The sequence below is a fragment of the Lycium ferocissimum genome, chromosome 6, assembly GCF_029784015.1.
Source record: "Lycium ferocissimum isolate CSIRO_LF1 chromosome 6, AGI_CSIRO_Lferr_CH_V1, whole genome shotgun sequence".
NCBI classification, from domain to species: Eukaryota; Viridiplantae; Streptophyta; class Magnoliopsida; order Solanales; family Solanaceae; genus Lycium; species Lycium ferocissimum.
Genome location: NC_081347.1, coordinates 55,612,087 through 55,637,937, shown reverse-complemented (window position 1 = coordinate 55,637,937; position 25,851 = coordinate 55,612,087). Strand labels below are relative to the sequence as shown.

General features: G+C 36.4%; 1 protein-coding gene across 3 annotated transcripts; it reads left to right on the top strand.

Annotated features, from left to right (window-relative positions):
- The first annotated feature begins 9,019 nt into the window (after positions 1-9,019).
- On the top strand, positions 9,020-21,068 carry LOC132059842 (uncharacterized). 3 transcript variants are annotated; one of them, XM_059452644.1, is made up of 12 exons: positions 9,020-9,283; positions 14,596-15,036; positions 16,652-16,792; positions 16,893-17,033; positions 17,127-17,270; positions 17,365-17,505; positions 17,590-17,730; positions 17,830-18,172; positions 18,258-18,381; positions 18,494-18,793; positions 18,885-18,986; positions 20,407-21,068. In XM_059452644.1, the coding sequence occupies exons 2-12, from the start codon at positions 14,607-14,609 to the stop codon at positions 20,920-20,922; spliced, it is 2,523 nt and encodes an 840-aa protein (XP_059308627.1). In that variant the 5' UTR covers positions 9,020-9,283; positions 14,596-14,606; the 3' UTR covers positions 20,923-21,068. The 3 variants fall into 3 exon arrangements, with proteins under 3 accessions (XP_059308627.1, XP_059308626.1, XP_059308628.1); XM_059452643.1 differs by having other exon boundaries at positions 14,583-15,036; XM_059452645.1 differs by lacking the exon at positions 17,365-17,505 and having other exon boundaries at positions 14,583-15,036.
- Positions 21,069-25,851: the final 4,783 nt, after the last annotated feature.

Here is a 25,851-nt window from a genome sequence, read left to right as displayed (position 1 = left end):
CTCCACATAGTCGGGAGGGGGAGAATTGTTGGGTTTTTGGATTTTCCCTTCCTAATTGGATTAATAAAACCCAATCCAATTTGGACCAGGCCACTTTTGCCCTAAAATTCTCCATATATAGGATCAACTTAGGTCTTATTTTCATAACACAAGAGTGAATTCATAGCAGCCATATAGAGAGAAAAAGTGAGAGAGAAGTGCAGATTTTCGTCCAGAAATTTTCTGCTACAGCAATCCGCTTCAAATTGCGTTTTTGGATTCGTTAATCGTTGGATCGTTCTAAATTTTGAATTGAGGGTTCTCAACATCTGGTTCTTCGATTTCAACGGTGAAGATCGGATTTTGTGGTCTGTAGCTCTAGTTTTCTAGTACGAACAGTAGCTCATTTTTGGGGGTGATTTCTCTCTTTTCTTCACTAGTTTTGGTGCTATCTTTTATGGATTATTGCTTCGTGATTGGCGTTGATGTTGTAGCCATTTGGAGAACATTATTGTAACTGTTGTTGATTATTAGTGGAGCTTTTGTGGTGGGAGGCCGTGGATGTTTCCTCTTCACTTTGAAAGGGTTTTACCATGTAAATTTGGTGTCTCTTGCAATTGATTTATTTTGCTTGCTTTGCTATTTTGTTGTTGGTATAGTTGCTGTCCGGATTTCCATTTGTGCTAGTGCTTATTGTCTTCTCTTGGTTCAAATAGTGTGGGAAGTTTTAACTTGGGTATTTCTTCCGCTGTTACCTCGTCGTGCAATTTGGATATTGCTTTGATCTGTTGTTTCAGCCACTATTGTTCGTAGAGTAAAATTCAGCTTCAACTTATGTTTTGTCGTGTTAAACTTCTCCTTATTTGGACAAACAATAAAGTTTTCCTTGTGATATAATCCAAGCTCATTAATTTTTGTTTTGAAATTATGCGCCACTGACTTCCCAATAGTAGCGTGTATCCGACCCCCTTACAAAAAAATCACATTAATTTCTAATATATAGATGTGCGAAGAGGAGGACGACCAATGACAAAACTAAAAATTTAGCTCAGTTAGTGCAGGTCAAATGATAACTTTATTATTAGATATCATAAAAATTCTTACGTATTCACTCAGAAGCATCTTTCATCTCTCATTCCAGAAAAGCTTTTGTTTCATCTCTCCAGGTCCAACAATTTAATCTACTACTAGGTGTTAACTCTAGAAGCTATTCAGTTTTCATACTACATTCTTTAGACATTCAACACTACTCTTTTCAGTATTCTTCTTTTATTAGGCTGGGTGTCACCATTCAGGTAGGCCTTTATTCAACTTTTGTACTTTTATTCTTCCATTGTTTGCATATTTGTCTATTTCATGGTTGAAGTTTGGCTGATTTTGCAATTATTCTGCCCAACTCTGTTGTTATATCCCGTATTTTGTACATTGGGACAATCCGAGTTAACCATGATAAGTTAGGGACAAGACTATTCTGGGATACGAAGTAGAGACTTTTAATCACGATTTTGTTTTAATACATAAGTTACTTATGATTTTGTTGGCATGGAACATTAAGGAAAATTTGGGGTTAAAAGTTAATTTTAGAAAGTTGACAATTCATGATATTAAAGGGCCAAGTGGCCGGCCATATGGGGGTGGGCCAAGGTCCACATGGAAGCTTAATATATGTGCATAAAAGATGACTAATTAGTCATAGTCTTCATCTTCACCACTTAAGAAAATTGTAGAACCTTGGAGAAAAAGAAGAAGGAGCATTCAGCCATAGCTTGCAAAAATTGAAGTCCAAAAATCCTCTTCAAAAAAATATTTTCTTCTAGCAATTCAACCAATTGGAAGGTCCTCTTTAACGTGAGATAGTTGTTGGAGCAATCAAACCATTTGTTTGTGCCATTTGCAAACCCTAGCCAAGTTGTGAAGTTAAGTGGAAAAGGTAAGGTTTAATCTTCTTTTTCATATGTTATGGATGGTTGTACATGTTGTAGTGTGTAGAAATGGATGAAAATCATGAAACTTGTGTGTGGTGGTGGTGGCCGAAAATGGCCTCCCTTGTGTAGCAAAGAATGAATTAATTTTATGTGGTATTTTGGTTGTTGTTGTTATGGGTTCTATGATGATAATGAAAGTTTAATGATTCAAGTTGATGTTGTAATTGTTGCGGGCTGTTTTGGAAGTTAACGTGATTTTAATGTAGTTTTCATATTTATGAGTATGGCATTGTTAATGTGTGGATTGTTGGTGTAATTCATGAATTTGGGAGGGAGGAATGTGTTGTTGTTGTTGTTCTCGGGTTTGGGATGGTTTCGGGTGAAATGGAGTTTTGGTTGGGTTGTCTTGAATATTGTGTGGGTTGTTTAAAGTGTTCTTGAATCTTGTTTGAATACTCTCGGATTAGTACTTGGACTTGTGAGCATTGATATTGGTTTGAATGTATGTAGTTGAATTGAATATGATTGGAATGTTGTCGAATGAGGTAGAGAAGAGTCATTAGCATTATGATGCATTTTGAATTGATTATTGATGCTATTAGTGTGGTTGTTGGTATTGTTGTTGATGATTTGGCCAAGTTGAATTCTCGGGGTTGTTGAATTTATAGGGGAAATGCTGCCCAAATTTCTGTAGATAAAGTACTAGTTTGGAATTGAATTCTTAAGTGCCTATAGCTAATGTTTGGTATCAATGATGTTGTTATAGATCTTGGGAAGCCCGAGACTTGAGTTTGGATTAGCTTTGAGAGCGGACGAGGTATGTAAAGCCTAACCTTTCTTTCTTTTGGCATGTCTTAGTGGTAAGTAGGCTATGATACCAGCCTCGGGGTAATTCCATTCTTAAGATCCGAGCTTGTATACGATTCTTATTCGCTTCTTAAAGTTGACTCTCTTAATGTAGTCGAACTAAGGTCCTTACGTTTTATATGATTGGATTTCAAAAGTTGCATAAAGAATTTTGTTCTTAGAAAATTAAAGTAACTACGAACGACCGTAACTTTCATAGACGAGCTCGGATCGCTTCGAAACGTTCGCAGGAGATTCTATAATGAATAATGTCTCCAACTTTCATAGGCGGGCTCGGATGGGTTTGATACTTGTCCGTGGGCTCCGAAACTTTTCTATGTTTGGTTCTAACGACTTTCTGAAAGAACTTAATGTGACTATCGTCTTAACCCTCGAGCGACGATTACTTGCTTATCTTTTGAGTCTATAATAATGATTTTTATGCATATGGTTACTCACGACTCTGCTCGTGCATATGATTGTTACATTCTTTCGCAGAGTCCCGGGCCGGTTATGTTATCGTGCACACTATGCTATGTTCCGGAGTATGATGTGTTATGGTTCGCCGAGTCCCTCGCTATAGGGCCGGGTTCCATTTATATTCTGGTGTTATGATGTGTTATGGCGTTATGATGTGTTATGGGATATGTCGGGTTTCGGAGATATGAAATCTTCTGGTGTTATGCTGTGTTATGGCGCCAATGACGGGTGGGCGACCATATTCCCTGAGCCCCATGCATGATTTGTGTTTTAAAAGTAAATATTTTGGTATTCTGGATATTGTACTTATTTTCTGTACTTCTTGTTTCGATTATGATTTTGTTTACTGTATTTCATGCTTTGCATACTCAGTACATATTCCGTACTGACCCCCTTTCTTCGGGGGCTGCGTTTCATGCCCGCAGGTACAGACGCCCATCTTGGTGATCCGCCAGCCTAGGACACCTATTCTGCTACTTTGGAGTGCTCCTTTGTTCCGGAGCCTATATTTTGGTACAGACTCTCCCGTTGTATATGCATATGTTTATTCAGGGGTACGGCGGGGCCCTGTCCCGTCATATGATTCCGTTGTAACTCTTAGAGGTCTGTAGACATATATGTGGGTTGTGCATATTACTGTTCAGTTGTGTTCGCATGATTTATGTTTTGGGCGGTCCCATTCGCCGTGGCAGCCTTGTCGGCTTGCGTTTGTATATATTTTGGGACGCTGTGCTTATGATAGCCTTGCTGGCTTCTGTGATATATATGCTTGTCCATGCGACAATTTGGAGACTACGTATGATCTTTGTATATGTGTAAGTATTTGTATGCTGATTCTGATTGTGGGGTATGTACGGGTGCCCAGCTCGGGCACTAGTCACGGCCTACGGGGTTGGGTCGTGACATCTGTTTTCAATATTCTCCCGTTCTAATTATTATTTATTTGATATCTCTGTTTTACTCTGAATATGTTTCTTTTTCATGATATTACTTGTCTTTTGACTTTCAAGCGCTAATTCATTATTTAGACTGAAAATTTTTCAATACCATTCTGAAGCGACAAATAAACACCCCTATCTAAAAGTATTGTTACAGCATATCGAACCATGGGGAAAATCTTTGAATGAAGATTAGGCATTTAGGATAACGGAATGTGGTTAGGCATTTCGTAAAAACAGATGTTACATACAACTTCTTTTTTAAAGAGATTCAGGAATTTAGTAACACCAAGCGAATGATCGACTATTTTGAGTAAAGAAGCAAAATAATTAACATATCTTTGAAGAAATTATTCACCTTGCAACTGAAATGCTACAAAAAGTAAATTTTGTTCCATATACATAACTATTAGATGTAGAAATGTTTTATATAACCTATCATACTTGGTAATCACTCTCCAGTGGACTATAAATATATTAAAAAAAAAAATCACAATTAACCTTAAAACCAAAGTAATTTAATACAAAAAATATTACATATAAGTGAGACCTTCTCTCCCAATTTGGCTTCGGTGTTTTAGGTTATAGCAAAGTTGTTAAATACATACATATAGAAATTAAGAAATTGTATGAAGAATACAACAACTAATGCAGATTTGCAACTTAACAAACAAAGGAGCAAAAGGACTTACCTTTTCATCTTGTAGTACCAATTCAATGGACGAAGTAGTTCCTTCATTGTAATGATCTGGTACTTCCCACATACAGACAACCCTAACCTTCAGCTTCCATTGCATTTTTGAAATAGTGATATCCTTGATGAAGTCAGCCATACTTTGCAGAAGCCGTATATTGATAGCAGTAGCAAAATTTGAAGATGGTTTGGAATATGGGTGTATTTGATAAATAGAAGTTGGTTTGATAAAATAAAAGATGGCATCGTCAGTTTGAGCAGTTTCTGAGCAGCTCTAGATGGTTACCCACTGAAGTGAAAAGGGAGAACGTGAGTTGTGATGGTTGAGCGACGTGAGTTGCTTAGGTTTTGCAGAGGAAATTTAGGGAAAGTGGGATGTAAATTCTGCATTTTTAAATTTTTAATTAGGATAATTTGTGAAAGGAAAGGAGTCCAGAAACTTATACATATTAGTTTTAATTAATTTCATTTTTTTTTTTTAAAGGAGCCCAGCTTTGAAACGTGGAGGACTAAAGTTTAGCACCATCCGTGCAAATCTGATTGGTTTTTTTTTTTTTTTTTAAAAAAAAAAGAGGAGTTCAGCTTTGAAACGTGGAGGACTAAATTTTTGCATCATCCGTGCAAACCTGAAATGTGGCTCCCGTGCAAACCTGAAATGTGGCTCTCCTTTTTTTTTTTTTTTTTTTTTTTTGCTTTTTAATTTTTTTTTTTCTTCCAAATGTTTTGGAGCTTTGTCTTAAAATGTGACAGATGTCAAAGTCTGCTTATGCCACTTGGCTGAATGTAGTGCTTTTTTCCTTGGCTTTTAATAATAGATAGATAGATATTCACTCATTGGTAATAATATTCCCTAAATGTTTTACCATGTCTTTTCAAATTCAGTTTTAAACTTGCATATTTATATTTCTATGTTTAATTTTGAATTATATCTTGGTCATAATATTCCTTTCTAAATATATCTCATAATTGATAATTGATTATTGACTTGCCAACTTAAAAGAGTATTCTTGACTATAAATTAGAACAAAAAATATCAATTAATTATATTTCTCCAATCAAATTCACATATTAGGTGAGTACATTTAATAATGTCAATTAATTTCTTCTTAAAATTAATATAAATAGAATTTGTTGCCAAGTGGCTTGTTCATATTACGCCACTTGGCTTAATATTAAGCTAGACTACTCTCCTTTTATATATACTAGTATACGTACCCGCGCGATGCGCGGACAACCAATTCAGACAGAATAACATGAAGTCCATCAAGTTGTTAATCAATTTTAAATCTAACTACTTGAAACTGATAAAATATCAATGCACTCAAAATACCTGCTGCTAAACACACATCAAGTCTATCATTCAAATGGTCCTAAGACAAATGTGTGTTTCTAATACTAAAGATAATGCCGTCAGATGCAGCATTGATTTCAGTCGCATGTATTCAATGGCATAATATAGTGAAGGAAGAAACATAAACGGGAAAGTCGCATCTCCCGCCAGCCACTGTGCGCACTCATATGCCTCTTAAAAGAAAGAGTAATAGAGTATCAGACCAAAAATATATGTCTATATCTATCTGCGTACTATGAGTTCTCTCATCAATAATTCAGAATTGACTCAAACAAATAGCTACAGGTCCAAGTTGAGGGCTTATAAATGAAAAATGTTGGGACTTCTTTTCCAGACCAAATGAGCCCATCTGTAAAATTGTGACATAGCATTATGAGGGTGGGGTTGTGGAGGCTCGGGCCTACGTAAATGGCTTTGAGCAGGAGCAGTTGTATAGTGATTTTCTTGGCATGCAATATTATGTACTGAATTATATTGATTCTTCGAAAACAATGTGCCTTCATGAAATGCATCTATCTTGAACGTTCTGAGAAGAGCCCGAAACCCTCAAGTCCACTCGCCTCTCTGAGATTGCAGCTTTTCAACTACCTCCTTATCTACATTGGCCCTAAAAATAATAGCAACAACATAAAAGAATTGTTGGAGCACAGTGGTATAGGTTATTTCATTTTCATCGTCATCCTGATAAAACAGATAGGACCGTACAGAAACGATGGTAGAATTCTTGCTGACACAATCGTCAACTCATAGATTTGAATAGAACAGGGAAATAAACCCGATGCCATCCATAACTCGCACTCGGTATAATCAGCGGCATCAACAGTCTAAAACCAAAAGTCATATTGTAAAACATACGACGGAGATTTAAATCAAAACAAATAATATACCTCGTCAAGTTGTCCTTTTAATTGAGTCGCAGACTTCCCTATGAGCTTCGTTGCTTCACGATCCCAAAGCAACAGAGAAATAAACCCGGTGCCATCCATAACTCGCACTTGAAGCTTATACCTGAAATTATTTTTGCTATACAAACTTCGAATTTACAGTTTAATCTATCAATTAGAATATTCATGATTATGATCAAACCTATGAACAACAGAACTATCGACCCGATCACATTTTTTGCAATAAAACTTATTCCCAATTTTCTCGACCTTTTTAGGGCACCTCTTGCAACCCATGTATGACCCCTGGTTTTAAAGTTCTAGTAGAACAATAGTGATAGCAATCCAGAAGTTCCCTTCCTACGTTTAAAAAAAAAACAAAAGAAAGATAACAAAAACAATGCAGTAATAGATTTTGCTGAGCTCATAATTTGAAAATCACCCCAAAAAAAAAATTATACTCACATTAAGACACTCAACCAAATCCGCAACAGTCTTAACCTCTACATTGCCAGAAGTTAACTCGTCCGAAACATAAAATGTACGTTGAGTGGAAATTTGGCTTATCCTCTCCGAGTTATCACCAGGAAGAGAAACCAATCTGCAATTTATTCAAGTTTGTAACAGATTTAAATATAACAAATTCATAAATTATTACGTTAAGCATATAAATGGAATATAGTATATGAACCTTGATTTGAAGTTAGTCATGATTTTTCGTGTTTTTAGTTTTTAGTTTGACAGAGTAAAAAAAACTAAAATACTGCCAAAATGAAGGACTTACCTTAAAGCAAAGAGAATGTTAGAGATTACCTCAAAACCATTGTAGAACTTCTCCTCTCCCACAAGTTCGAGGAGAAGTTCATTTTCATTATTATTATTATTATTATTATTATTATTATTATTATTATTATTATTATTATTATTATTATTATTATTATTATTATTATTATTATTATATTAACAACTCTACTACTATGTGTCGATAATATCGTATGAGTATATTAGGTGAGTTCATTATTATTTTCATTATCATTATTAACAACTACTACTACTATGTGTTGATAATATCGTATGAGTATATTACGTGAGTTCATTATTATTATTAGTAGATTATTAAATTAGGTAATATTTTGAACTATAATTAATAACTTCTTTTATAATCAATGCAAATAGAATTTGTTGCCAAGTGACTTGTTCATATTAAGCCACTTGGCTTAATATTAAGCTAGACTACTCTCTCTCTCTATATATATATATCTAAACAAATTCTAATAATTCTACACTTATTTATTATACACGAAGATTTTACATAAGATTATATTTATATTTATATAGAGAATCATATATCTTTCAATTGAATATTAACTTAATTTATCGTTATTAAATGAAATAGAAATTATATGTAGTATATATCATTGGATATGCTATTCTTTGTGATAATAACGGTGACATTATACGCATAAACATTAGGTAAAATACATCAATAACCTCTTAAATTTGTCAATAAAATTTATAAATTCAAAGTATGACTTTTTCTGATTGAGCATCTTAACACATGATAATTTTTCCTATTAGACACTTCATACTCAAATTTTGAAAAAGCTTCGACGCAGGTTCGTAAACGCCCATTATGTAGGTAAGCACTTAAGCTAATCACTTAAAATTATATCGCCTCTTTTAGTTATACGCATTAGCCTTAATAAGTCGTAAAATTTGGTCCTGTTCCAATTGATGCTGATGGTCTATAATTAAAGGAGGCAATATTCATTAAATTATCTAAAATTTAAGTAAAAAATGTCTAATAAAAACACTTTATTATTTGTTTAAATACTTAATATAATTGAAATATGTCGCAGTTCAGAGTATGCGAATGAAATTTAGTACTTATGTGAGCACTTTTAGGAGTATGCATGTTTTATCCAAAATAGTTGAGCATTATAGGAAAATGCTGTTAGCTAGAGATTTTAGCTAGGAAATCAAATCCCAAATTTTCCAAATCCGATTTCTCCGCCAATTCCCCAAAATCCCTCTCCCCAAATTCCAAATTGTTCCATTTGGGGTTTCTCTTTCAGTTACCAACTTCTGTACTATACTCCCCCTTTTTTCAGGTGAATCCACAATACTCTCATTAGCTTTTAACTAGCCCACTTTGGAGCTGCTAAACTTACTGGTGTTGTTAAAAGGTAATCACCACTTAAATATTTTTGTTTGTAGTCTCTCTCACTTATTTTATTCTGCTTCCGGCTATTAGTGTAGACATTTTCCTATTTTAACTCTTTTTTTCGGTTTGTGATATCTGTGTGCTCTTTGGTGATTCATAGTTCCAATCTTATGATCTTTGGCATTTTTTTCTTAATTGCATTTAATTAGTGATCTCCCAGTGTTTTTTTTTTTTGGGTTTTGGTTTTGGTGTTTTTGTTTTGGGCGGGGGGAGTGGGTTTGGTAATAACTATCTTTTAAGAAAATACTCCAGTGACTACCCATGATTCTTGTGAACGCCTCCTAGAATTTAATGTATGTAACATAGAAACCCGCAGCGCGTGGGCAAAATAATCAAGTTATTAATGACGGGACGAAACCAAGAAATAACCGTTCGCGTGCTAAATTATAGAAGATCCCCTTTAAAGTCAAACAATTCCATCGAATTGATATCCACAAAGTTGTAAGACCGTGTATGGGGATGATGCCTGTTGGTGCCAAAAGGTCAGGGAAGTTGGTGACCTGATGACATGATGACAAGAGAGCTGGCCACCGAAGCCCCGGTGAACTTTTTTCAATTTTTGTTTTGAGTGTTTTTTGGATTTTGATGAATTGCAGGATAGAAAGATCGACTGAGACTCCCTTCATGGTCCCGCGAAATCTCTACGTACTCGAATGGCAATAGTGCAAGGTGTGATGTGTGGTTTAGGCCCACATCACGTGTTCGAACCCTGCCACAAACAAACTTGGTATTTAAGTGGAGAAGGGTAGAGGGGCGAGCACATTATCCCGAATCTTGCGCCACTAGCCCTCGAGGATTTCTCGGCTACCAAAATTAAAGTAGTAAGAAATGGTTTTTGGCCTCTTCTGTGGGAGTTTGATGGGAAAGGTTTATTCATGCTAGTTTGTTTTACTAATTTAGATTCTTGATTGTAACTGGTAAAGTTGTACGCCATGTGATCAAGAGGTTACGGTTTCGAGCCGTGGAAACAGTCTCATGCAGAAATGTGGGATAAGGCTGCATACAATAGACCCCTGTGGTCCGGCCCTTTCCCGTACCCCACACATAGCGGGAGCTTAGTGCACCTGGCTGCCCTTTAGATTCTTGATTGTAATCCATAAAATGAGTTACTTTTTAATGTGGGGGATACAATGCTGTGTCGCGAGACCACTCCTCTTTTATATTGGATGTTATAATCTCAGATCCTTAATTGTTGTAACTAAAATGTGGTTACTCTAAGAATTTACTTATTCAAGATTAACTTTTATGTCATTCGACATCTCTCTTGAAACCAAAATTTATTTTGCATGGGTTCATCCTATGTAGTATGACTGAACAACTTTCAGCAGTGCAGTAGAACAGTTTGTGCAACAATTATAATAAGTTCTTCAGAAGAAAGTAAAGTTTGCAAGCCAATTATATCTCTGTCTTCTTGGATCAGCCATTTGTTCGCATTGAATCATGGTTTAAATGGTTCAACAAAAATGAGTCTGGTAACTATCCTCTTTTTAAAATTAAATAAACCTTTGCCTCCAAGATTTCAGAAATTTTATTTTGTTTCTTCGCTAGTTGATAATCAAAGAAACTGGGTGCTGTGTTGCTACAATATCTGTTTACCTTCATTTTGGGATATAAATATTGCGAGTAGAAGATTTTAGAGTACCAATATGTTATCATCTACTAGATGATTTTATTGACTAATTAGGTCACACATTGGGTCAGTAAGCCACATTGGGTCAGTAAGCTATGTCTAGATGTAATGTTTGGTTTGACAATTAAAAAAATTGGATTATCATAATGGCATACGCCTTATTGAAGCATCCATTACCAGAAAAAATGTTAGTTATTAATGTTGCCTTTTTGGTGGGGCTGTAAAATAAATGATAATGGGTTTTGTTTTACATGTTATAGTTGTGGGTTTTAGGTGTTTTTTTTAATCAAGTAAATGTAATTTCATTCATAACATGGCCAAGTTCGCTGTATACAAGGGAAATACCAAAACTTAATGAAACTTTTAAGGTGCATTTCTAATTCAAGGACTTGAGATTATGTTTCACTTCATTTTTTTGATAACCAAAGAGTTCTAAAATTATTATGTTTCACTTCAGTCACTACAAGAAAAGCCTTTCTCAATTCATGGATTTGAGATTATGGTTCAATTCATTAACTACAAGAAAACACCATTAAGTTCGGAACAAAATCCCCAGCTAGCTTGTATAAACCCCTAGCTTAACGTCATTTAACTTGGAAAATGACCCAGGCTAACTTCCATAGCTTGGAAAGCCTTTCTCAATTCAAGGACTTGTGATTATGGTTCAACTCATTAACTACAAGAAAACAACATTTAGTTAGGGACAAAATCCCTAGCTAACTTGTATAAATCCCTAGCTAATGTCATTTTAGCTTGGAAAATGAGCAAGGCTAACTTCCGCAGCTCAAATGAGGGTAGCTAAATTTAGCTAGAAAAGTTTTTCATGTATCTAAATTCAGCTAGGAATGTTTGCTAGGCAATGTATCCCTAGCATGATGTTAGCTAAGTGATTCCTAGCTAAAATTATCAAAATATATTTAGAGAATGTTGACTCTAGCTAAAAATAGCTTGGAATAAGCTAAAAATAGCTAGAGTTTTTCGTTAGGATTTTCCCAAGCTAAAAATAGCTAGAGCTTTTTGTAGAATTTTTCCAAGCTAATTTGAGAAATCTACTAGCCATTTTGCACATTTGGCTTGAGATGTTTCTTGGTTAATGCATGGCTGTATAAATTTAACTAGGTACAAATCCTAGCTTACACAAAGAAGATAATCATAATTTCCTATACTAATTGAATCCTTTTCAAGTCCCACCAATCATACACACACACACACATTCAATGTATCTTGCACAAAAATTTCAAATAGTGTAATTTGTCCATAAAAGTACATATTTACAAGCGGGAATCTTTATGCTGACCTGGTTTGCAGACATGGTGCTTTTTTCATTTGTCTGCTCTTGTCTGTTCGCATTTCTACCCTTATCTTTTTCGCACCATTGCTTCCGATTCAACTACATATGATAGTATGTTTCATCAACAAAAATGAGACTAGACAGAAGAACTAAAGATTTATTTGAGAGACGAAAGCTAGGGGAACGAATGGAATTAGATACCCAATAGTCCTAGCCGTGAACTATGGATACTACACGCTGTGCGTATTATAAGTCTGATTACAAGTCTCTTTGGTTGGCCAGTCGTCTCTTGATCTTTAGCTTTTTACTGCGGTCCCCAATGCAGTTGCGAATATTTGAATTTACTATGTTGTGTACCTAGTAATTACACAGCCTATTGATTATATTTTGGTGTCCAAAAACACCCTAAAAGCAAGCCCTTGGTATCCTTTCTAGTTGTACCACTTCTTACAAAATCCCTTTAAATCCTAAACATTTCAAAACAGAGCAATCAAGCACCCCCACAAGTTGTGTCCATCCCTCTCAAAATGCCGTCTGTCCTTACGCTTCAAATCCATGAAACACTCGTGGTGACCCAGAGCTCATTCTCGTCTGACGTCAATGTTTCATGATTCTTGTCAACTGGTGTGCAGTGCTCATCTTGATGAATTACTTTTATATTTTGGTTTTATCAGGTTAGGTAGAAGTTGATTTCAGTGGGATAGACATTGTGTTCATTCTCTTAGAGGTATTTAATTGTATGCATTATGTCATTAGCAGGGCACCCCCATCGTTCTTGATCTAGTACAAACAATGTTAATGACAATGATGCTGGCAAATTTGGATTCAGTACTGGCTTCGAATAGCCATTTTTCCAAGATCCCATTGTGTCCACTGTTTTGCACTTGGCTTAACCTCCTGCATTCCCGCTCCCATGAATTCCCAGTGTGTAATGCCGTCCTTAAGCTTCCTGCTTGTTCTTTTCAAATGCTTTCACACTTCTGCTCCTTCTGGTGCATACAACCATCCAATGTATTGTTTAACAAAAATATACATGAGTCTTCGCCAAGGATGTTATACCTTTGCAATTTAGAGTCTATAAACAGTGATGGTAAAAGCTAAAAGCAGGAATTAATTTTTAGTTAGTAGAGATTTTTGCTCCAAGTTTTTTGCTGTAAGTTCTTAAATATAAATCTCTGTGATGTCACTATTGTGCATAGAACAGTTAAACTAGAAAATTCTTTTATTTGTTTCAATCCAGTGAACTATTGGCTGTTACAGTTTCCTTGTTTAACTTGTTCACTTGTTGAAACGCTTCCAAGTTGTCAGTGATTTGAAATAATTGTAGTTCAATCTGAAAGAAAGGTTCATACATTGAAAGGTCATACATTTCATATACTGATATAAGGTTTGTGAACATAAATTTCTAGTCATTATTTAATGAATATACAATTTATCTGACCTCTTTTTATGCTTTTATGCTTTCTATTGAGCCGAGGGTCTTTCGGAAACAGCCGTCCTACCTTGGTAGGAGTCAGGTCTGCGTACACTCTACCCTCCCCAGACCTCACGTTGTGGGATTTCACTGGGTTGTTATTGTTGTTGTATTTAATGAATATACAATTTATAGTTTGACATATATGAAAGGAGTTCAAAATTTTGCTTGACATTGTTGGTTTGCCTTTTCTTACGTTCTGTAGATGTCTATCACATATGATTTTAATGATCTTTTCCTTTTATATAATAATGGAATTTCAATCTATGCTATATCTTTGAACATGGTGCCGGCTCGAAGTGTTATCGTACTATTAAAAAGCATGATTCAGGAAATTTCATTTTTGAAACTATAGTTAGGAAAGGGATGTGACTTTGCAGGGATTTGTCTTCAAGTGCCATAAATATGGTATTTCAAAACCAATTTTTTTACACAACAGAAATCTATGGGATTTGCCACTTTGTTAGATAGCTTCACCACATAATTCATTAGTTGTGTTTTAGAATACTGTTAACTTTCCTTGAACAATTGCAGCTGGGCTTATTGCCTTGTGAATATAACCATCTTCTGTTGAGTGTATATCCGTGTAACCTATTTTATCCGTGTAACCTATTTTGCTTTTAGTATGTTACCCAATCCTTCACAATTTCTATTGTCAATATTTTCTACATAAAGCTAATGAATACACACAGATGAGTTGAATTGCTTTATTTGGTATTTTCCATAGTTCTTTTTGATATTTAATATTGCTCATCTATATGTATGTTAGTTTGTTGTGTAATAAAGTACACACAAAAAAAAAAAAAAAAAGAAAAAAAAAGAAAAAAAAAACTCTCTCTCTCTCTCATGCTTCCCATTCACGTTAGCTAATATGCGCAGGTTCGTCGGCCATGGCGAGAGGAAGAGGCCGGGGTCGTCGAAGGCCTAGGAAAGTTCCCCTGACTTCGTTTGGAAGCTCTGTTGGTGCTCAATTGGTGGTTGACACACCAAATCAGTCTCATGCAGCTGCGGAAGTTACTCCAATTCAGACTGAGGAACCAAGTGTGGAGGATGTTGGTCCATCTGAGAGAAGACCTGATCTGTCGAGGAAGTTGTATATGAGCTCGATTCCTTCCAAAGTCCCAAACTCAGATCTGGTTGCAGATCCTGTTACTGAGCAAACCAATGGAACAGTAGCAACCCCTGTAGCTGGAATTACTGTTGCTGCCCAATCCAATGGAACAGTGAATCCATCTGTGAAGGGTAACGAATCACAAGATGTAGATCCACCTGAAGAACCATGGGTTAATCTATTCAAGAAGAGTCGTGTAGCTGCAAATGGTATGAATCTCTCATATGTTACCGCACCCCCAACCCCCCCCCCCCCCCCCCCCCCCCCCCCCCCCCCACACACACACAAAAACTGTTTCTGGACACGTTCTTTGCACGAGCATATCTTGTATAAGTTATGAAAAAAGTAATATATAAAATAAAATTCTAGTTGTATGCAATATGTATTGAAAGGTATCTCCAGAGTGTTTAAGCAACGGAGCCCCCCGGGGGGGGGGGGGGGGGGTGCAGCATTTCAAGCTTATGATTGTAAAGGCAACAGGAAAGTTGTGTTTAGCATTGCTTAGTTTTGTAACGTTCTTGTAATTAATATAATGGTTAATTTGTAGAGGAGCCTTGGAGCAATGGTAAAGTTGTCTTCGTGTCACATATAGGTCACGGGTTCGAGCCGTGGAAGTAGCCGCTAATGCTTGCATTAGGGTAGGCTGTCTGCACACCCCTTGGGGTACGGTGCTACCCAGACCCTGGATGAATGTGGGATGCTTTGTGCACGGGGCTGCCCTCCATGCCCTTTTTAATACAATGGTTAGTTACCAAAAAAAAAAAAAGAGGTACAAATACAAGTATTATGAGATGCCTGGAATACCTGCGCAACAGTCTTTGCTTTTTGTTTGATAACTTTGGATTCCATAATGCTGTTGGTTCCTTAAAGGTACCTATGGATCCTAAAGAACTGGATCTAACAACAAGAACTCCATTACTTCTGCAGAAATATCTCAACTTCCTTTGCTGCCAACATGAACTTTGTTTTTTTGAAATAGAAGTACTGGATAAGGACTGATTTCTACCTTTCAAATCAAGTATAGTAATAGCTTTTCACAGATGACATATCTTTTCACAAGATTACTTTTCACTCAATTTTATTTTATAATTTTTGTAACTGCTACTACTTTTCAAGTAAGTTTTGTACATGATTATGATTCTCTGCATTCTGAAATCGATCCACCAATGTTTGAAATTCTGAAATCGATCCACCAATGTTTGAACTTTGAACTGAGGCTAAAATATCTAGCCCTCTTATTTTAAGACGTTTCATTTATTTAGGAAAGAGATGATAAAATTGAAGAAAAAGAAATTGATATAGGATATTATCATACAGTCATATTATATGAAAGTGGTCTTTGCAAGAAGCATACTTGATTGACAGCTGGGAAATCTTGGCAGTAGCAAGAACGTCAGCAAGCTTCTTGGAGAAAAAGTTGCTAAGTCAAATGGACTTGGTTAGTCCAAGTTTCTGGCACTCTTCAATGGCAGAAATCCATGGGAAGAATGTTCTTTTTTTTTTTTTTTTAATTGTTACTCAATACTCATTAATCCTGGCTTAGAACTCACAGGCCTGTGACTTTACCAGATTTCTTTTGTCCCTTTGTTGAGTAATTATTCAACAACAACAACATACCCGGTGTAATCCCACAGTGGGGTACACAGACCTTACCCCTACCTCTGTTGAGTAATTGTTATTGCAAAAACGATATAATTTAACAAGAAAGTGGTGATGGCTTGATAAATTTGATACAGGGTATGCATGTGTATTGAAAAACCTCTTCTGTATCTATATATTTTTTTTAGTTCATAGTGCTTACTCTGCTTGTCAAATTTTGGTAAGGGAATATGCCTAGGGGAAAAGGCCATAAACGTAGTTTGGCAGGTCGAGGAAGCATAGCCAACAAAGCCCGGATAAATTCCCAACAACTAGAAAATATTTCTAAGACAGATATTCCTGAAGCATCAACTCCTTCATCTCAAGGTGCTAATTCTTACCAATGTGCTGTTTCGTCTCGTGAGAATGGTTTTCAACAGGCTGCACGAGTTCATAGTGCTTACTTTGCTTACCGAATTTTGATCAGGAGATATGCCAAGGGGAAGACGCTGTAAACGTAGTTGGGAAAGTCAGGGAGGCATAGCCGACAGTGGTGGACAAAGTTCCCAACTACTACAAAATATCCCTCAGACAGATATTCTTGAACCATCACTTCCTCCATCTCAAGGTATTGATTCTTACCCATGTGCTGTTTTGTCTCGTGAGGGTGGTTTTCAACAGTCTTGTTCATAGTGCTTACTGCTTGTCCAATTTTGGTCAGGAAATATGCCAAGGGGAAAAGGCCGTTTACGTAGTTGGGCAGATCAAGGAGGCATAGCTAGTAACAGTGGAAAAAGTTCCCAACAAGTACAAAATATCATTCAGACAGTTATTGCTGAACTATCACCACCTCTTTCATCTCAAGGTATCGTGTCTTGCCAATGCTCTGTTTTGTCTTGTGAGAGTGGTTTTCAACAACCTGAACGAGTTCTGTCCTTGTCTTGTCGAATTTTGATCAGGAAATATGCCAAGTGGAAAAGGCGGTAAACGTAGTTCGGCAGATCAAGGAGGCATAGCTAGTAGAGGTGGAAAAAGTTGCCAACAACTACAGAATATCTCTCAGACAGATATTCGTGAACCGCCACCTCTTTCATCTCAAGGTATTGATTCTTACCAATGTGCTGTTTTGTCTCGTGAGCTGAACGAGTTCATAGTCCTTACTCGACTTGTCGAATTTTGATCAGGAAATATGCCATGGGGACAAGGCTGTAAACGCAGTTGGGCAGTTCGAGGAGGCACAGCTAGTAAAGGCGGAAGAAGTTCCCAACAACTACAAAATATCGCTGAGGCAGATATTCCTGAACCACTACCTGCTTCATCTCAAGGTATTGATTCTTACTACTGAGCTGTTTGTCTCGTGAGAGTGGTTTTCAACAGCCTAAACAAGTTCATAGTGCTTACTCGGCTGGTCGAATTTTGATTAGGAAATATGCCAAGGGGAAAAGGCCGTAAACGTAGTTGGGCAGATCGAGGAGGCATAGCTAATAGAGGTGGAAAAAGTTCCCAACAAGTACAAAATATCATTCAGACAGTTATTGCTGAATTATCACCTCCTTCATCTCAAGGTGTTGATTCTTACCAATGCGCTGTTTCATCTACGGGGAGTGGTTTTCAACATTCTCAAGATGTTGAGTATCAAGTGATGCCTCATGCTGCTAAAGATGTTTCATCTCAACAACCAGCACTTGCACATCAAGGAACTACCGATCCGCAGGAAAGACAACACATTACACGTGAAATAAGACCCTTGAGAGTAAATGGTGATACGTAAGTAATTCTAATTACACAGTGAGGGTTAAATGACTTTTCATTTAATTTTCATTATCTGAAAATCATATTATTCACTTTGTAGGTTTTTCCCACATGACGCTGTTCGGGATGTAACAGTAGCCTTTAAGAAAAGCTTTAATGGTTCGTGGTATTCTTGGAGCAAAGTTCCTGAGCTTGTACGAGATCACTGGTTCAACGACTTTGAGGTACTTATATTTAATTGTAATGTTATATGACTAACTTATTTAGTTAAAATTTTAAATTGCATTTTAACTTGACAAATAAATACAAAATGTGATGTTTTTGTGTTGATTGTAGAAAAAGTATTCTTTTCGTGATGCGGATAAACATTTAATTCGGAAGACATTTGATCGAGTCGGGAGTGAAAGGTTGAGTGACACCTTGGCAAAAGCAAAAAAAGAATTTGCAAAAACTTGGAAAATACCAAAGTGGATCAATCAAAGTCATTGGGATGGCTTGATGCAGCATTGGAATTCTGATGATTTCAAAAGAATTTCAGCCATCAACTCCAAGAATAGAATGTCATGTAACAATGGAGAAGGTCCATCCTTACATACTGGAGGATCGGTTCCATTTGCTGAATACAGAAGAAGACATGTAATTATTCATCCATTTAAGTATTAAATATTATTTGTCGAGTTTTGTTGTTTATTTTTATCAGTATATGAATATGATCTCATGATTGTAGAAGGAGCTAACTGGGCAAGAACTTCGAAATGAAGAGCTATTTCTGAAGACCCACCAGACCAAAGATAAAGAGTGGATCGATGAAAAGTCACAAAGGGTGTGGGTACGTTTCTATCCCTCATCTCTTAATGTGGTACATAACATGTTCTAAAGATGTATTGCAACTAGCCTTGTCAGTTATATTGGTAGACTCTAGTTGTGTTTTACTTGCAGTGTGATTATTGCTATGAGTTGACCATGGCTTTTGGGTTTAGTTTTGTTTTCACTTGTGTTTCTTGTTTCTTGATTTGGTGTGTTTCCTTGTTTAAGTGTACCTTACTTCCCATTCTGCATATTGTTGTGCTAAGAGGGGGAGGATGGTTGTGTTGGATTGGCTAGGATCTGTATGAATGCAACAGATGGTGCATGTCAAATTTTGGTGGTAGCACTCTATTAGTGTGTTATCATTTTGTATATGTGGTACTTTTACTTTTTGTAATAGCAGAGGCTTTTCTTGTTTCACGGGGGGTGGGGGTAGGAGAGCAGGTACCGGGGCAGAGCTTCAAGATTTTGAGGCCGTTAAGGAAAAAGAATAAGCTATACCATGAATTAGATTAGAAAGAAAATAAATGAAGGGCCTGTGAACTGTTTGTGGAGCTAAGATCTCTCTTTGATCTTCGTCTGTGACTACACACTTGATTAAATTGCAGAGAAATCAGTCAGCCAAGACTGGTTTTGTGTTTTCTTATAAGAAATTTTCTTCACTTGTTTCTACTTAGTGCCATCTTCCATTTTTTTTTTTTTTTTTTTTTTTTTTTTTTTTTTTTATAACCGTGATGTTCAGGCCCGATTACGCGCACATTGACTAATTCAACGGGATACTTGTCACCTTCCACCAGCAACATGTACCGGACAACTCTGCCCACCAAAGCTTCGACAGATGGGAAGAAATCACCTCGTATTTTTGTCTTCGCTGGGATTTGAACTTGAGACCTCATGGTTCTCCTCGCACCTCATTGACCACTAGGCCACACCCTTGAGTCCTTAGCGCCATCTTCCATTCACCATCATATTTGCCTCAAATTATCAACAAATAGATCGTTCTATATTTTCTCACCGTCATATAGAATTTGAAAACTAGGACAATTAATAATTCTTTTCAACATTATGAGTTGAAAGGGTAAGCATAATGTGGAACCAATGCAGGTTTTCAACTGACTGTTCTGTATAATTTTTAGTTTCTGTTACTGACCTGCAGCATTTTGGTTGATTCACTGTTTCACACATACATCGAATTTAACAAATTGTAGATGGATGATTTATTTCTGGTTTCCCTAATGTAACTTTGGACCTGTCTACAGTCTACCCTGTTCTTTAATGTATAGGTGCAGGTTATTTGTCTGTTTAGCTTTTAGGATTTTGTAATAAATAACTATTAAATGAACTCTTTTTTTCTGGTAACTTTTTTTTTTTTTTTTTTTTTTTTTTTGTGATTTGATGTTTCTTTTTACTTTGAGTAACTAATTACCTCAAATTTTCTTCAGGATATGTTTACAAAGAGTATCAAGAATAATGTGGAAGGTACTTCTGCTCCTAGGGATGAAAATGGTGGTGAAGCAGGAGCCATCAATAGTGGAGATGATGAAACAGAAGAAGCTAATGAAGATAATATTGTAAATCTATTGCAAACTGTATCAGATAAGCAATTACTGAATACATGGATAGATGCAGTTGGGTTACCAAAGAAGAAAGGAAAAATATACGGTCTTGGTTTGGAAACCGGTTTTCGAGGAGATCCATTGCGTGTTAGTTCTGCTTCCTCTGCTGCTCCTACTCCAACTGTCACTCCTCAACAGATTGTTGAAACACCAGAGTTTGAGCAGATTCTTAACCGTGTACTAGATCAGCGAATGGGGGATATGCAGGCGAGTTTGCAAGCGAGTATTCAGACAGTTATGCAAGAAGAGATAGAAGTCGCGGTTCGTGCTGTCATGAGTCGTATGCTTGGGTTTCCAGCGCCACGATCAAATGGCTCTGGTTCTACTTCGGGCTTACCTTAAGAGAACAGGAGTTTATGATATTGTTTTTTTCCAAGTTTGACATGATTTATTTTACTTTTATACATCCACTTCACCTTTTAAGGAATAATGATACCGTTTACTTATATAAATATATATCTATAATTTTGATCTAGTTTAAATGATTCGTTTATTGATTACATTATATGTCAAATGGCATAGGAAATTCTAATTGGTTTATAGTTAGCTAAACGTTGCTTTGCATTTAGCTAAAATATCCCACCTGCTTGCTTTTTGGGATTTTTTTCGTTTTGGATTTCAATTTTGTTGGAGTTTTAAGGTGTGAATGGAAAATGAATAGGTGTTTTCTGAAATGACACAAGGAGAAATGATGCAATTTGAACAATATCTTTTCATATTGAATAGGTTGTGACTTTTTCCATGAGGCACAATAGCACCTGTTCACACTACCCTTTGTTGGCTATAAAATTGTTGGCTATAAAATTTCCGGCCCTTCCCATGGATTTTCCTTACGAAATTTCTGAAATACCCTCCTTTCTAGATATTACTTTCTGCATCAAACTGTAAGTTCTAAGTTTGATTTGGCTGATCTTTGAGTTTGCCGAACACTGGTATTTTTGGTATTTGAAGTCCGTTTTATCCTGTGAGGAAATAATCATAAACTGCGGGTACTAGGAAGGGATTAAGTTCCTTAAGGAAACACTGTGAAGTTAGTGGGCTCGGATTAATTTATGCTTTCTTCTCCATTTCTGGTCTTAATTATTGTTTTCAGGATATATTTTCCAATACAGAAAGATAACAATCTTAAGGAACCTACTTTTACTGTATTTTTCTGTGTTCTGCTCTGTTGCAGACAAAGCGAGAAAGAGTTGGACGGTAAAGAGAGGAAAATTGGATTGGAAATTGTCTGTTCTTTATAACCAAACAACACAACAGAAAGATCCGGTTTGAGAAAAATCGAAAAGATTTTCTGTTATCATATTTGCTGTTAATTGTGGAGAACATTTACTTGAGTATTTTCAACATCTAATCCCTTTGCCAGTGTTGACGTTGGTACCGTCGGACACAGCATGAATGAAGCAACAGAAGCAATTTTGCACTGGGAATACCAGCGTGCCTAGGAGACCTGAAGGACAAGGTACGCTCGTCTTCTTCAGACACTCTGAAGGGTCAACTAATTCTTCTATGCAGATAGTAGAAGCAAGTTTGCACTGGGAAATTCAATAGTATGATGCAGTAGCAAACTAAAACATTTTATTTGTATAAAATTTTGGTCTCACAAAATGTTTAAAAGTATATTGGTGAGAACAACTATGAAGTACGGACTAAAATCATGAAAACCAAATGAATTGCTTGCACCAAGTGCTGCTGCTACATCTAATGAATGACGCCACCCCAAGACACCCAATGGTATGTATGTGGAAAATATTCACAATAGGTGAGGCACAACCAACGAAAGATGTGAGAGACTCTGTTACTTTTTTGACACTTGGATCAGTGGGCCCATTTTGCTACTTCAAGCTAGAATAAAACTAGCAAGAGAGAGAGAGAGTATATTTATAATTGGCCAAATGGAAAGGAAGAAAATCCAATTTGAATTACTTCAAAGTATGGGAATGTTTGGATAAAGTGAAAGTTCCTAAAACCAATATGGTAAAAATAGGACTGAAAACCATTGATTATGTTTCTCTTAGGATATGCCACCGATAGTAAAGGATATGAATTTCTGGTTCATGAATTAGAAAATTGCAACATTCATATCAATACAGTGATAGAATCAGACAATACTGATTTATGTCAACCCATAATATATGTCGTTGGTGGATATTGATATGGTAGTTAGTGAAATTTTCACTTAACTCATTCCGTCTTGGTGAGGACTAGTTGGTCGAACTACTCATTTGATGGTTGATTATATGTCTTTTTATTAAAGATCGTTGTCTTTAATATTGTGAAGGGATGTCACTTGAAATATAATGTACGTTCTTTCATGAACAGATGTCACTTAAAATGTTGTGACTTTTTTCATGATAAGATGTGTTTTTTGAAAGACAATCCTTTGTAATGACAAGACGCTTCATTAAATGTATGAGTTCATCGTTATATAAAGCGAAGAACCAATTAATGATAATGAGAAAAATCTCCAAAAGTTGGATTTCACATCGGCGAATGTGCTATTAGTTGGGTGTTAAGAAGTAGACTTACAAAAAGTGGAAGGGTTGAGAAATATATATTGGTTAAAAGGTTGTGGCCAGAACTGACGCCAACCATCCATGCGTATTGGTATAATGATGTCACTTTAAGAGTAGTCATCAATCTGCGATATTTCCTAAGCTACAGTAAGTGTCCTGCAGTTATTGAGGGGGTATTGTGATGCAACTTGGATCACCAGATCAGCTGAAACTAAATCAACAGGTGGATATATTTTTCCCATTTTTAGTGGAGCAGTGTCTTGGAAGTCATCCAAAGGCACATGCATCGCTCGCTCGTCAATAGAGTCTGAGTTTATAATGTTAGATTAAGTCGGTGAAGAAGCTGAATGTACATTCCATTTGGCCCAAACCATTGGCTCCAATATGCACACATTGCGATAGTCAAGCAATAATAAGAAGGGCTAGGGGCGTTATGTATAACAGAAAATTTCATCACATACGATGAAGGCATAGTACCATTAGACAATTGCTGTCTAGTGGAATTATCACAATTGACTACGTAAAGTCAAGAGATAATGTGTTGGATCCATTTACAAAAGGCCTAACTAGAGAGGCGGTTCATCAAAGGGAATGAGACTTTGGCTAAGGACAAGTCATCGTGGCGGTAACACTGTGTAGAAGACTGGAGATTTCAAGATCGAGGTTTAAGGAGATCAAACAAAATCATTGATGATGGTTCAACATTGTCAAAATAATCATTTTTTTGGTCCATTCTCGTGTGAGACAATGTTCAGTAACGAGGATAAGTTGTTAATGCATTTTAATGATTTTTAAGTTTGATATGGGATTGTATCAAATAGTATATCTACAGGAGTACACGTTTAGGAATCGCCTATGCAAGTGTGAAGTGTAAGTCGCTTGAAGGAGAATTTTGTAAGGCAAATTCTCTATGCACTACTTAAATCAGGTGGTGTTTATGGCTGAAACAAACACAACAATGAGAACCAAAGATCGCTAAGGGTTAATTGTGTGACGTATTTTGTCTAGGTTTACACTAAAGCTCGAAGTTTCAAAGATATCAAATCTATCAATTGACCGAGTATATCTGATAAACGTTCACTACGGAAAGTTCAAAGGGAAACCTACTTATATATCCAAATGCGATTAATCTTCACTTGCGAACCACAGTGTTTTTCATGCATTTTTCCATCATATAGCTATCCACATTCATGTAGGGGATTGTTGGGTTTTTAAGAAGTGAATGGGAAATGAATAGTTGTTTTCCGTAAAGGCACAAGGTGAAAGGATGCAATTTGAACAACTACTTTCCACATTGAATAAGTTGTGACTTTTCCGATCCGTCACAATAGCACTTGTTCACACTATCCTTTGTTGGCTATGAACATCTGGACATTCCCTAAGATTTTCCTTGCAAAAAATTCGGAAATACTCTCCTCCTTTCTGCATATTACTTTTTGCATCAAGCAGTAAGTTTTAAGTGTGATTCGGTCGATCTTTGAGTTCGCTGAATACTAGTATTTGAAGTACCTCTACACCAGTGACAATAATCCATTCTATTCCAGGAGTAAATAATTCTAAACCTCGGGCACTAGGAGTGTAACGACCAGTTTGGTCGTTTAGGCTTTTTGGTAAACCAATCTTTTTGGGAATTTAGTCGATTCCATGAGGTTCGGAGAGTCATTTATAACTTGATGTGGTGATTGGTTCGGTTCCCGAGGCACTCAGGAGCGTTTTGATTCTTTGGCTGTAAACTTGACTTTGGGAGTTTTGGGGGTTGACTGGGTCAAAATGACCTCCGTCGGGGATTTTGAGGGTACGGGTGGATTTGTAGCATTTTTTTATGTTGGTAAGCATATCTGGTTTGTATCCGAGGGGTCTCGGATGAGTGTCAGGTTTTGGGTTGAACTTGGTGAAAAAATAGATTTTTGCTGGTGTCTGATGTCCCGCTTCTGCGGGTCCTCCCATGTGAGACTTGGCCTGCAAACACGAAGTGCCGACTGTTTAAGTGACTCCGCGGATGCAAAGTCTTCTTCGTGGAGGCAAGTCCGCATCAGCGGACAAGGTGTCCGCGGATGCAGACATCGCTAAGCATAAACTTTCCCTGTTATTTCCCAACTTCGAACCATTCCTTGTTATTTCCCAACTTCGAACCATTCTTCCCATTCACTAAATTCCTAACCTAGAGAGTATTGTGGGTGATTCTAAAGAGCTTTTGGGTGAAATCATCTTGGGCTAAGTTTCCTTTACTTTATCTTGTGATTTATTTATGGTTCAAGATTAGTTTCCATGCTAGTTTCATGAATTAGATTGGGGAAGATGGGTTAGGATCCCTAATTTTCTTTGTTGATTTCTTTGCAATTCTAATGAGTTTTATGGGGAGATTTCTTAGATTCTAGGCTTCTAATCATTGGGTAATTAGATATTAAGTTGAACCACTTTCTAAATTCTAGGGTTTGATTATATGGAATTTGGGGGTTTTCCTTATTTGATGAAATTAATACTAACTGAGGACTAATTGATATTGGTAATTGGTGATTAGACTTCTTGAACTTTGGATTGGCTTTTTTCATCCCATTGTTTCTCATTTTAGCCTTATGGGTCCTGGGGTCTCTTTTATGGTTGTTTTAGGTTTTTTTTTTAAAGTATAACAAATATATATATATATATATATATATATATATATATATATATATATATATTTATCGTTAGATTCGTAGTCTAATGTAGATCATTTAATTGTTAGACTTTGAGCGTTCAGAGGCTATCCGGAAGGGGA

What these genes read in the sequence shown, in the direction of transcription:
- LOC132059842 (XM_059452644.1), top strand. Translation starts at nt 14,607, where the DNA reads ATGGCGAGAGGAAGAGGCCGGGGTCGTCGAAGGCCTAGGAAAGTTCCC. An exon ending in GAGTCGTGTAGCTGCAAATG is followed by an intron (nt 15,037 to 16,651) that starts GTATGAATCTCT and finishes AATTTTGGTAAG; the next exon opens with GGAATATGCCTAGGGGAAAA. An exon ending in AAAAGTCACAAAGGGTGTGG is followed by an intron (nt 18,987 to 20,406) that starts GTACGTTTCTAT and finishes AATTTTCTTCAG; the next exon opens with GATATGTTTACAAAGAGTAT.